The sequence below is a fragment of the Oncorhynchus masou genome, chromosome 29 (genome assembly GCF_036934945.1).
Source record: "Oncorhynchus masou masou isolate Uvic2021 chromosome 29, UVic_Omas_1.1, whole genome shotgun sequence".
Lineage (NCBI taxonomy): Eukaryota > Metazoa > Chordata > Actinopteri > Salmoniformes > Salmonidae > Oncorhynchus > Oncorhynchus masou.
The window spans coordinates 87,838,872-87,852,017 of NC_088240.1; the positions used below are offsets into that span (position 1 = coordinate 87,838,872).

A 13,146-nucleotide genomic window follows, 5' to 3' on the forward strand; every position below is an offset into this window, starting at 1 on the left:
GCAGTACAGATTTAGGATCTTAATTTGATTACTATTTTGTATCTGAGAATGTTCCTGCACGGCAGGAAAGGCAAACTTGTAGTGTAGGGTTAGGGTTAGGGTTAGGGTTAGGGTTAGGGTTAGGGTCAGGGTTCACCCTATTTTGTCGCTGAGAATGTTCCTGCACGGCAGGAAAGGCCAGCTTGTAGTGTATTCAGGGTTTTAAAAAGGTTCTAAAGTTTGTCATTTCCACGTTAAAATGTAAGACTTGATTTGCCCTGATGAAACATGTTTTAATGCCTTCATAAAAATACCCATTAATTATAATCCACACAATAATTCACATTTCTTGTTGCTGCAGGATTTGTTTCCTGTTATAGCAAACTGTCTGGAATGAAGATCCTACATCTGCAGTGTCCTGGATGCACACTGACCCCTGCTCTCTCTCCATCCTACAATCTGAGATAATAGTTACTATTCCACTTGGTCAGGTGGTTGGGTCAGGGTGATCTGGGAGGGTTGACACCGTTAGTTATATAATACATGTGTTTCTTTAACATGCAGAATATGGTGCTGGTTTGTTACTCTCAATGACTAACCAATCATCTTGAGATTGAACTAATAACCAACCTATCAGATATGGGCTGCTTGAACTACTAACCAACCTATCAGAAATGGGCTGCCAATAAGAATAGAAGTTACGTTGTCAAAATACAGAATATCACAGGCACCATAAACTACCATGAAAGAAAAACAACAGTAGCAAGACCTTGTACGGATGAGGAAAACATTTGATTTGGATAGTATGTTTTGGAAAAAGGGATATAAGGATGAATCTTGTACGAGAGAAAGAAATGAAGAATCCCAGTTGAGAGAGGGTAGAGAGAGAGAGAGGGAGAGAGATAAATAGAGAGAAAGAGAAAGGAGAGAGATACATAGATTTGAAATGAGAGAAAGAGTGAGAGAAAAGAGCAAGAGAGAGAGAGGGGGAGAGAGAGGAATCAAGCAGAGTGAGCCTCCTTCTGCAGCTTGGCTGGGCTCTGCTCTGGGAGAGAGGGAGGGAGGGAGTCAGTCAGGAGACATGCCTTCTGGCAGGAATCTAGCTGTAGAGCTGTAGAAGAGACAGCTGTGTTTGGTGGAGGTATTTTTAAACACATCAATGCTGCTCCAATCCCCTCGCCTCTGCCCTCCTATTTATAGCTGGGGCCGGCCATTGTTCTATTTCTGTCACCTGTGGGCCACGCTGTTGTTAATTCACATGCAAATGAAGCTTGCACCCTCTCCGGCTCAAGCATTACTTTCCTGTGAGAGGTTGACGGATAAACAGTGCCCGGCTTAGCTCATCTCTGACTAGTACACCCCCCACTGGAAGGTTGAAACACAGGCAGGCTCACTCTCACCACTCAGACATTACTGAGAGAGGAACAGAGAGGAGAAGACAGACAGATGAGAGAGAGAGACAACAGAGAGAGAGAGAGATCAGAGGGAATAAGAGCAGGGTAGTAGCTCAGTGTCACACCAAGAGAAAAGAATCAGACTGCCAGTCATCTTCTAACTCTGTCTGAACAGGGACTTCTTGACTGAAGCTCTGTGTTCTATGGTGCTGTGTAGTCACAGTATAGTGGGGAAAGCCTCACAGAGGGAGTGTGTGGTGTGGTTATTGTATTGCGTTTCAGCACAGCAAGAGAGAGAGAGTTTCCTCAGAGGAAAAGGAGGTCTCCGTACGCCGTCGTGGTCGTTCCCCTGAGTGCACTGCTGTGAGAGGGTTGGCTCTTTAGGGACAGGAAGAGCAGGACTTGCGATGCGACCTGAGCGCTGAGTGGAGTATGCTACAGACGATTTACGAGAGCGAGTCAAATTTCTCCACCACAACAAACAAGCTCGTTGTCCACCAGCGACTCTTGGACCAGCAGAAGATGCACAACGTTAACTCAGGTGACCAGACCCACCATGCTCTCTCTCCGCTCCTAAAGGGATAGCCTCTCTTTCTCTTTTTCCTCTGGATTTTTACAGCACTCTTATCCTCTCTGTTTCTCTTCATCTGGCGGTCTGCCGCTCTCTCTCCTTATTTCCCTCTCTCTCTCTCTCTTTTTCTCTCTCTCTCACTCCCTACCTCCCTCTCCCTCGGTTTCATTCTCTCAACTCTCCGGTCTCTCCCAGTCAGTCTCTATCTGTCTGCCTCTGTGAAAGGAGGGCTCCAAACTTCTCAGCACAGCAACGCGTTATGATCAGGCACTGCTTTCTGTATCCAGGTATTTACATGTGTGATATTATACTGCATGGTTTTACAGTGTGCAGTGCTTCTGGATGGGCAGTTCCTCCTTGTATTCTGTTACTGTCATTGTTTCTCTGTTTGCTTGTGTCTGAAAGGAGTAAAACAAACATGTTTAAAACTGTCTGTATAGTGAGTGTTAGTAAATACACATAGTTTTATCATTGTGTGGAAATGGACTGAGTGCTCAGTTTGGATTTGTTTTGGTGCATATTAATAGCACTGTGCTTTTTACAGTCATTGTCACCACAAACATGAAAGGGATGTTGTGTTTGGAAGGGATGTTGTGTTTGGAAGGGATGTTGTGTTTGGAAGGGATGTTGTGTTTGGAAGGGATGTTGTGTTTGGAAGGGATGTTGTGTTTGGAAGGGATGTTTGGAAGGGATGTTGTGTTTGGAAGGGATGTTGTGTTTGGAAGGGATGTTGTGTTTGGAAGGGATGTTGTGTTTGAAAGGGATGTTGTGTTTGGAAGGGATGTTGTGTTTGGAAGGGATGTTGTGTTTGGAAGGGATGTTGTGTTTGGAAGGGATGTTGTGTTTGAAAGGGATGTTGTGTTTGGAAGGGATGTTGTGTTTGGAAGGGATGTTGTGTTTGGAAGGATGTTTGTTTGGAAGGGATGTTGTGTTTGGAAGGGATGTTGTGTTTGGAAGGGATGTTGTGTTTGGAAGGGATGTTGTGTTTGGAAGGGATGTTGTGTTTGGAAGGGATGTTGTGTTTGGAAGGGATGTTGTGTTTGGAAGGGATGTTGTGTTTGGAAGGGATGTTGTGTTTGGAAGGGAGGCTTCCATGTCAGGCTTCACTTTTTGGGGTATAATAACAGTAGCAGGAAATGCCAAGGTAAAAATACAGACATTACAAGGCAAAGGGAAATGAAGATCAAAAGATTATCTCTGCGTCTCTGTGGATGTTCACCAAACACAATGACATTCTACTCCTGACCTGAGAAATGCATCTCAGGGTTCAAACGAACCTGACATCATTCTGAGTAATGTCGGATTACGGTATTCACTCAATGTGAGTCACTCTGTTATTCTCTGCCTTTTGGACTTGTGGTAGTTCAGAACATTCACTGGGCTGTTGTCATCTAATGGGACCAGCATTGTATTATGGGAAAGCACACACACTACAGTAAATGTCAGGAGTTTTGGTGGGCAGCATTGTTATGACAATACACAGATTGAGTCATGTACTGCGTATTGTGGGCAGAGAGTTGTATACAGGAAATGAATATTATGACTATTGATTTCTCAATAACTTGTGAACATCAGAGATAAACGCTTAAGTGATTCATTTCACACATCCTCACATTGATCACCAAGGATACCACATGCTCTGTGGACATGACTCTTATAGTGTGTTTCTGTAAACTCAGTGTATTTCTCCTCATACGCATTGTACTGTTGTCTGTTGTAGAACTATATTTAACCACCAGTACAATATATTAACTACAGGAAAAACACATATCAATTTAATTAACCACAGAACAAAAACATATCTACTTAATTAACTACAGAACAGACACGTCTCTACTTCATTAACTACAGGACAAACACATATCTACTTAATTAACCACAGACCATACACATCTCTACTTAATTAACTACAGGACCAACACATCTCTACTTAATTAACTACAGGACCAACACATCTCTACTTCATTAACTACAGGACAAACACATATCTACTTAATTAACCACAGAACATACACATCTCTACTTAATTAACTACAGGACAAACACATCTCTACTTAATTAACCACAGACCATACACATCTCTACTTAATTAACTACAGGACCAACACATCTCTACTTCATTAACTACAGGACCAACATTTTTATTAACTATTCTGCTACTTAATTAACCACAGACCATACATCTCTATTAATTAACTACAGGACCAACACATCTCTACTTCATTAACTGACAAACACATATCTACTTAATTCACAGACCATACACATCTCTACTTCATTACTACAGGACCAACACATCTCTACTTATTAACTACAGGACAAACACATATCTACTTAATTAACCACAGACCATACACATCTCTACTTATTAACTACAGGACCAACACATCCTGCATTAACTGACAAACACATTCTATTACACATCTCTCTTAATTAACTACAGGACCAACACATCTCTGTCCTATTCTACTTATTCTACAGGACCTCACATTCTATTCATTATTCTGTCCTATTCTATTAACCACAGCTCTGTTCTTAATTAACTGACCAACACATCTCTACTTCATTCTGTCCATATCTACTTAATTCTGTTCTATTCTACTTATTCTGTCCTATTCTAATTTCAGGCTTTGTTCTACTTCATTAACTACAGGACAAACACATCTCTACTTAATTAACCACAGACCATACACATCTTCTAATTCTACAGGACCAACACATCTCTACTTCATTAACTACAGGACAAACACATATTACTTAATTATTCTGACCATACACATCTTCTATTCTGACCAACACATCTCTACTTCATTAATACAGGACAAACACATATCTATAATTGACCATACACATCTCTACTTATTCTACAGGACCAACACATCTCTATCATTGTATTCTGACCAACACATTCTACTTCATTCTACAGGACAAACACATATTACTTAATTAATGTTTTATTAACTGACAAACACATATTCTAATTCTGACCAACACATCTCTCTGTTACAGGACAAACACATTCTGTTAATTATTCTACTTCATTAACTACAGGACCAACACATCTCTACTTAATTAACTACAGGACCAACACATCTCTACTTCATTCTGCTCATGTTCTTCATTAACTGACAAACACATATCTTAATTTTCTTACTTCATTCTGTCTGTATTAACCACAGACCATATCCTTAATTAACTACAGGACAAGCTGAAAGGTATCTACAGTAACATGATCCATACTTAATTAACTACAGGCAGAACAAGAATAGCATTTTTATTCTATTCTGCTCTGTGATTATAATTAAGGCTCTATTCTGCATGTTATATTATACACATTCTATCCTGCTCTGTTCTATTATGTCTCTTCTCTGTCCTATTCTATTCTGCTCTGTTCTATTCTATTCTGTCCTATTCTAGGCTCTGTTCTGCTCTATTCTATTCATCCATTGTTCTATTCTATTCTGTCCTATTCTGTTCTGCTTTGTTCTATTATGTTTAATCTGTCCTATTCTTCTGGTCTGTTTGATTCTTTTGCATTCTATTCTGATCTGTTCTTGTTGTTCTTGATATTATTTTTCTGTCCTATAACATTATCTGCCAAACAACAAGATATTTTTCTGTTCTGCCTGAATTTCAGTATTCTATTCTACTCTGTTTATTCTGTGGGTCTATTCTGCTCTGCTTTTCTTAGGTGTGTTTATTCTGGGTAGTACAGTACATGATCCATTAGTCAGCAGAACAAGAAAGCAGATTAGGCTCTAGCATGACACATTCTATCTCACTCTGCTCTGTCAATAGAACACCAGGTCAATCCCAACATCCATTGCTGATATAACAGTCCTGGAAGGAAGATATTCTTCTTTATCATTTTGCCAAACAACAAGATATTTTAAGTGCCTGAATTTCAGGCTTCTTGCTTATTCTGTGGGTCAGCTATTCTTAGGTGTGTTATTCTGGGCTTATGGCATTAGCCAGCTAAGATTAGGCTGTGTGTCTTTATCACTCCATCTCAGTGCCAGCAGCACACCCCTGATATAACAGTGCTTTTGGAAGGAGAGATATACTTCATTTATCATTTACCTATTGTGTGTGTGTGTGTGTGTGTGTGTGTGTGTGTGTGTGTGTGTGTGTGTGTGTGTGTGTGTGTGTGTGTGTGCGTGTGTGCGTGTGTGTGCCTGTCTCTTATTCTGGTTTCACTTGTTGACGATTATATTTTCGGTTCTAAAAATAACCTTGTCACATGCCTTTTATGACGGCTGCATGGGAGGCAGGGAGGCACCACAGTGACTGCTGCACAGCACACAGGTCTGTTCTGTTGGACTAAGACCATGGAGACAGTGTAGACAGCATAGACAGGGTAAACAGGGCAGACAGGGTAGACAGCGTAAACAGGGTAGACAGGGTAAACAGGGCAGACAGGGTAAACAGGGTAGACAGTGTAAACAGGGTAAACAGGGTAGACAGTGTAAACAGGGTAGACAGCGTAAACAGGGTAGACAGGGAGGACAGGGAAGACAGGGTAGACAGCTTAAACAGAGTAAACAGGGTACACAGCGTAAACAGGGTAGACAGCGTAAACAGGGTAGACAGCGTAAACAGGGCAGACAGGGAAGACAGGGTAAACAGGGCAGACAGGGTAGACAGGGCAGACAGGGTAGACAGGGCAGACAGGGCAGACAGGGTAAACAGGGTAGACAGGGCAGACAGGGCAGACAGGGTAAACAGGGCAGACAGGATAAACAGGGCAGACAGCGTAAACAGGGCAGACAGGGTAAACAGGGCAGACAGGGTAAACAGGGCAGACAGGAAAAACAGGGTAGACAGGAAAAACAGGGAAGACAGGGTAGACAGGAAAAACAGGGAAGACAGGGTAGACAGGGTAAACAGAAGTTGTTAGGAATTTGACCTCGTGAAGCACACATACAGAAAGATACACATACATTCATTTCCTGACAGTACACATGTTAGGCATAACATCTGAAACCATCTAAAACGGTGTGTTATGAGTGGGTTTATAATCACATCCAATGGTGATGAAGCTGTCCTTGCAACTATCTGGAGAACCAGCATTCATAAAGGTTTCTGTCCACAGAGCTCTTCGTGAATTCACACTTCACTTAATAACACTCTCATCTCTCCCGCTTTCATGTTGAAGAAGCTCAATGAATTCAGAGGGAGGAAGACAACATGTCTTTGTGATTTTAATGAGATGAGCCATGTAGCAGTGACATCAACATGTTCTAACGTGACCAAAACAAAGTGCTCAGACACAAAGGCTTTTTGAAAAAGAGAAAATGACTAATTAGTTAACTGAATGTAATGTCAGGAAGTGGGATTGTTGAGAATAATAAAACACACAACAACACTGTGTTTATAATGCCCTATAATATGACCATGGCCTCTCCTTTGTCTGCTGCTCTCTCTACCGTTATATTCATTTCAATCATCTGCTGCTTAACAAAGACTGTCATTGGTGAATTAGATTTGTATATTGCATTACAGTTACTCTGTACCCCTTCTGCAATACAAATATGTAACAAGATGTTCCTCTTGAACTGTTAAATAATAGTTGAACGTTCCAAATATACTGTTTGAAAATGAATAATAGCAAGACTACGATAAGCATAGTCTAGGTATCAAGCAATTATTTCTTCACTCTAATAATTTGATACAAATTTGATGAAATTTAGAGGAACATAATATTAGAGGACCAGCTGTTGTTGCGTAATTTCTAATGCACAACGGCCTATCAGAGTGTCTGTATGGTGTGAAGCTCTGTTGAGTTGCTGTGAATGTGCTGGGCCCACATCCTTCCATCACTGGGCTGATGCTTGGACCTGTACAAGGAAAAAGACAGGCTTCGCAGGGCATCCTGGGGAGGTAGTAAAGTGCTATTCAAATGTGAAACGTACAGTTCTCTCTCTGTCTGCCACCGTTATGTACATTATCTTGACTGGGTTGCTATGTTACTGTACATTACAGAACGGTAGGGATTTTGGGAGGTGACAGAGTCCTATAGACTGTATAAAGCAGTGCCCCATGGTTGGACAGTTTCATTACATTAATGGGCTATTTCTGGATTTTCACCAGTCAGATTAATTTGTGGATACCGTTTTTATTAGTGCAATTGCTAACTAGCATGCTTGCAGATAACCATAGACTTCCAGTCATTGTGCTAACACTAGTTAGCATTGGCTGAAGAGACTACCTCTAACTTCCTTCATACTGGACACGGAGACACACTACAGAGTTCATCTGACTCTTGGGAAGGAGATAAAGGGCCTCATTGCCAAAATCCCCAAGTATCCCTTTAAGGACATACACATTAAACTCTATGGTGAATGACCAGGGTTTGAGTGGTTCGGGTTGTGGCTCGGCAGCGGCTCGGCTCCTTTTGTTAGCGTTAGTTGATAGCTTGCAAGCCACAGCTCTGTTTGAGCTGCGAAGACGAGTCTGACCGCCTGGGACTTAAAAATAAAGCTCTGTTTCCTGCTTTAGACGTGCCAGCTGCCCCAAAATAACAAGGCACTTAATGAGAGATCCAGCACCACACAGCAGACCCAAGCATCAGGCTATTCCTGCCCTGAAACATCTTCTCCATCTCCCAGTTTCTATTTATACAAGGCCAGTTAGAAAGAGCTCTGAGAGCTTGGTTGAATGTCACTATGTTTTTGGAAAGCAGGAAAAAGTATTGTTTGGGATTGTTGGATTCACTATATTGCACTGTATTTATAATTAAGTGTCAGTTGTTGTGATCTATTTTTTTGTTTGTTGATGTCTTTTCACTTATATTCAGATCATTTTGGATTGTTGGATTGTAAGTGTTATATTACTATTATTATTATTATTATTGGCTTGTTGTTTGTTGCTGTCTTTTAACGAATGTGTCTGTAAGAGCCAAAACAGATGTAGAATCTTATTTGATCGCTCTTTTGTTGCTGAGAATTCTTCTTTGCCAAAGGAAATGCAGATGAGCTTCCTAATTTACATAAATTCACTGAAAACCCTCATTAACACACTGTTATATTAAGATTATTGCACTTTTTATAGTCTTCACAGAGCTCTATAATATTATTATGGTCTATACAGAGATTTCTAATATTATTATGGTTTTCACAGCTCTATAATATTATTATAGTCTTCACAGAGCTCTATAATATTATTATAGTCTTCACAGAGCTCTATAATTTTATTATAGTCTTCACAGAGCTCTATAATATTATTATAGTCTTCACAGAGCTCTATAATATTATTATAGTCTTCACATATTATTATAGTCTTCACAGAGCTCTATAATATTATTATGGTTTTCAAAGAGCTCTATAATTTTATTATAGTCTTCACAGAGCTCTATAATATTATTATGGTTTTCAAAGAGCACTATAATTTTATTATAGTCTTCACAGAGCTCTATAATATTATGGTTTTCACAGAGATCTATAATATTATTATGGTTTTCACAGAGCTCTATAATATTATTATGGTCTATACAGAGCTCTATAATATTATTATGGTCTATACAGAGATCTATAATATTATTATGGTCTATACAGAGCTCTATAACATTATTATGGTCTATACAGAGATCTATAATATTATTATGGTCTATACAGAGATCTATAATATTATTATGGTCTATAAGGAGATCTATAATAATATTATGGTCTATACAGAGATCTATAATATTATTATGGTCTATACAGAGATCTATAATATTATTATGGTCTATACAGAGATCTATAATGTTATTATGGTCTATACAGAGCTCTATAATATTATTATGGTCTTCACAGAGATCTATAATATTATTATGGTTTTCAAAAAGCTCTATAATTTTATTATAGTCTTCACAGAGATCTATAATATTATTATAGTCTTCACAGAGAACTATAATAATATTATGGTCTTCACAAAGTGTTGCTATGAGTAAGCAGTCAAGCAAAGTACCATCAGAAAGATGAATAACCTAATAATTAACCTTGTGGTGATATGTCTACTTAGTGTCATAGTGTCGGCCACAGTCTCATCTCCATTCAGAATGATACATTAAACACTATGGGCCAGTTTCTCGGACACTGATTAATTAAGACAATACTATATATATAAAGGTATGTGGACACCCCTTCAAATTAGTGGATTTGGCTATTTCAGCCACATCCGTTGCTGACAGCACACAGCCATGCAATCGTCATATGATGCCACCTTTTCAACAAGTCAATTCATCAAATTTATGCACTGCTAGAGCTGCCCCAGTCAACTGTAAGTGCTGTTATTGTGAAGTGGAAACGTCTAGGAGCAACAACGGCTCAGTCGCAAAGTGGTAGGCCACACAAGCTCACAGAAAGGGACCTCCGAGTGCTGAAGCGCACAAAAATCGTCTGTCCTCGGTTGCAACACTCACCACCCAGTTCCAAACTGCCTCTTGAAGAAAACGTCAGCACAAGAACTGTTCGTCAGGAGCTTCACTAAATGGGTTTCCATAGCCGAGCAGTGGCACACAAGCCTAAAATCAACATGCGCAATGCCAAGCGTTGGCTGGAGTGGTGTAAAGCTCGCCACCATTGGACTCTGGAGCCGTGGAAATGTATTTTCTGGCGTGATGAATCACGCTTCACCATCTGGCAGTCCAACGGACGAATCTGGGTTTGACGGATGCCAGGAGAACACTACCTGCCCCGACTGTAAAGTTTGGAGGAGGAAGAATAATGATCTGAGGCTGATATTTCATGGTTTGGGCTTGGCCCCTTAGTTCCAGTAAAGGGAGAACTTTGTGGCAACAGTTTGGGGAAGGTCCTTTCCTGTTCCAGTGTGGGAGAACTTTGTGGCAACAGTTTGGGGAAGGCCCTTTCCTGTTCCAGTGTGGGAGACCTTTGTGGCAACAGTTTGGGGAAGGTCCTTTCCTGTTCCAGTGTGGGAGAACTTTGTGGCAACAGTTTGGGGAAGGCCCTTTCCTGTTCCAGTGTGGGAGAACTTTGTGGCAACAGTTTGGGGAAGGTCCTTTCCTGTTCCAGTGTGGGAGAACTTTGTGGCAACAGTTTGGGGAAGGCCCTTTCCTGTTCCAGTGTGGGAGAACTTTGTGGCAACAGTTTGGGGAAGGTCCTTTCCTGTTCCAGTAAAGGGAAAACTTTGTGGCAACAGTTTGGGGAAGGTCCTTTCCTGTTCCAGTGTGGGAGAACTTTGTGGCAACAGTTTGGGGAAGGTCCTTTCCTGTTCCAGTGTGGGAGAACTTTGTGGCAACAGTTTGGGGAAGGTCCTTTCCTGTTCCAGTGTGGGAGAACTTTGTGGCAACAGTTTGGGGAAGGCCCTTTCCTGTTCCAGTGAAGGGAGAACTTTGTGGCAACAGTTTGGGGAAGGTCCTTTCCTGTTCCAGTGTGGGAGAACTTTGTGGCAACAGTTTGGGGGAGGTCCTTTCCTGTTCCAGTGAAGGGAGAACTTTGTGGCAACAGTTTGGGGAAGGTCCTTTCCTGTTCCAGTGAAGGGAGAACTTTGTGGCAACAGTTTGGGGAAGGTCCTTTCCTGTTCCAGTGTGGGAGAACTTTGTGGCAACAGTTTGGGGAAGGTCCTTTCCTGTTCCAGTGTGGGAGAACTTTGTGGCAACAGTTTGGGGAAGGTCCTTTCCTGTTCCAGTAAAGGGAAAACTTTGTGGCAACAGTTTGGGGAAGGTCCTTTCCTGTTCCAGTGTGGGAGAACTTTGTGGCAACAGTTTGGGGAAGGTCCTTTCCTGTTCCAGTGAAGGGAGAACTTTGTGGCAACAGTTTGGGGAAGGTCCTTTCCTGTTCCAGTGTGGGAGAACTTTGTGGCAACAGTTTGGGGAAGGTCCTTTCCTGTTCCAGTGAAGGGAGAACTTTGTGGCAACAGTTTGGGGAAGGTCCTTTCCTGTTCCAGTGTGGGAGAACTTTGTGGCAACAGTTTGGGGAAGGTCCTTTCCTGTTCCAGTGAAGGGAGAACTTTGTGGCAACAGTTTGGGGAAGGTCCTTTCCTGTTCCAGTGTGGGAGAACTTTGTGGCAACAGTTTGGGGAAGGTCCTTTCCTGTTCCAGTGTGGGAGAACTTTGTGGCAACAGTTTGGGGAAGGTCCTTTCCTGTTCCAGTGTGGGAGAACTTTGTGGCAACAGTTTGGGGAAGGTCCTTTCCTGTTCCAGTGAAGGGAGAACTTTGTGGCAACAGTTTGGGGAAGGTCCTTTCCTGTTCCAGTGTGGGAGAACTTTACAGGTCTGCTCAGAGCCCTGACTTCAACCACATCCAACACCTTTGGGATGAATTGGAACGTTGACTGTGAGCCAGACCTAATCGCCCAACATCAGTGCCCGACCTCATTAATGCTCTTGTGGCTGAATGGAAGCAAGTTCCCGCAGCAATGTTCCAACATCTAGTAGAAAGCCTTCCCAGAAGAGTGGAGGCTGTTATTGAAGCAAAGGGGGCCATCTCCATATTAATGCCCATGATTTTGGAATGAGATGTCCGACAAGCAGGTGTCCACATACCTTTGGTCATATAGAGTCTGTCAATTTTTTAATTAATGTTTTTGTTGAACCTTTATTTAACTCGGTCAGTCAGTTAAGAACAAATTCCTGTTTTACAATAACGGCCTACCTCGGCCAAACCCTCCCCTGACCCGGACCACGCTGGGTCAATTGTGTGCCGGCCTGAGATTCAATGATGAGTCTCCATTAAGCATGCTTTTTAGTCCAGGACGAGGCTTCTTCTGTGTCTGGGAAACTGGCCATGTAGCCTATCCATTGACTGCAAATGATGCAGGACAGTAGTATGTAGCTGTAGTATGTAGCTGTAGGATCTAACATGGGCACTGTCTTCTAGCCTATTATCATTATTATTATTATTATTATTAGACAAATAGATGATGGGAAGAGATCCAAGAACACATATCTCACATCACAGACGTCACAACATGTAACACTCTCACCAGTCCAGACGACTTGCCTCTATTCTCTCTCTCTCTCTCTCTCTGCTGTGTGGTGGGTGAAGCCTGCTAGTGTGACTCCTCAAGGTAAAAACAGACAGGGACTGTGTCCCACATGGCACCCTATTCCCTATGGGCTCTGGTCAAAAGTAGTGCACTATATAGGAAATGGGCTGCCAATTGGGAAGCAAACACCTGCCATTGCCATGCCAACATCTCAAATGAAGGCTGTGATCGTCACTCCAACTGCCATGAGGGCTAACGAGAGACAGATCTGTTATA

General features: G+C 41.7%; 2 protein-coding genes across 5 annotated transcripts in view; one reads left to right on the forward strand and one right to left on the reverse strand.

Moving 5' to 3' along the window:
* ahr1a (aryl hydrocarbon receptor 1a) overlaps positions 1-13,146 on the reverse strand; it is a 359,463-nt gene that overhangs the window by 177,818 nt on the left and 168,499 nt on the right.
* The window catches only part of hdac9b (histone deacetylase 9b), a 174,552-nt gene that overhangs the window by 105,184 nt on the left and 56,222 nt on the right, over positions 1-13,146 (forward strand). Inside the window, exon 1 of one of the 4 annotated variants that reach the window (XM_064946762.1) lies at positions 1,094-1,914. The exons of 1 other annotated variant lie outside the window; for it this stretch is intronic. In XM_064946762.1, coding sequence (XP_064802834.1) covers positions 1,806-1,914 — 109 coding nt within the window. In that variant the 5' untranslated portion in view covers positions 1,094-1,805. Of the gene's footprint in view, positions 1-1,093; positions 1,915-2,095; positions 2,232-13,146 lie in introns of those variants that run through there. 2 more of the 4 variants (XM_064946761.1, XM_064946763.1) reach the window with 2 other exon arrangements.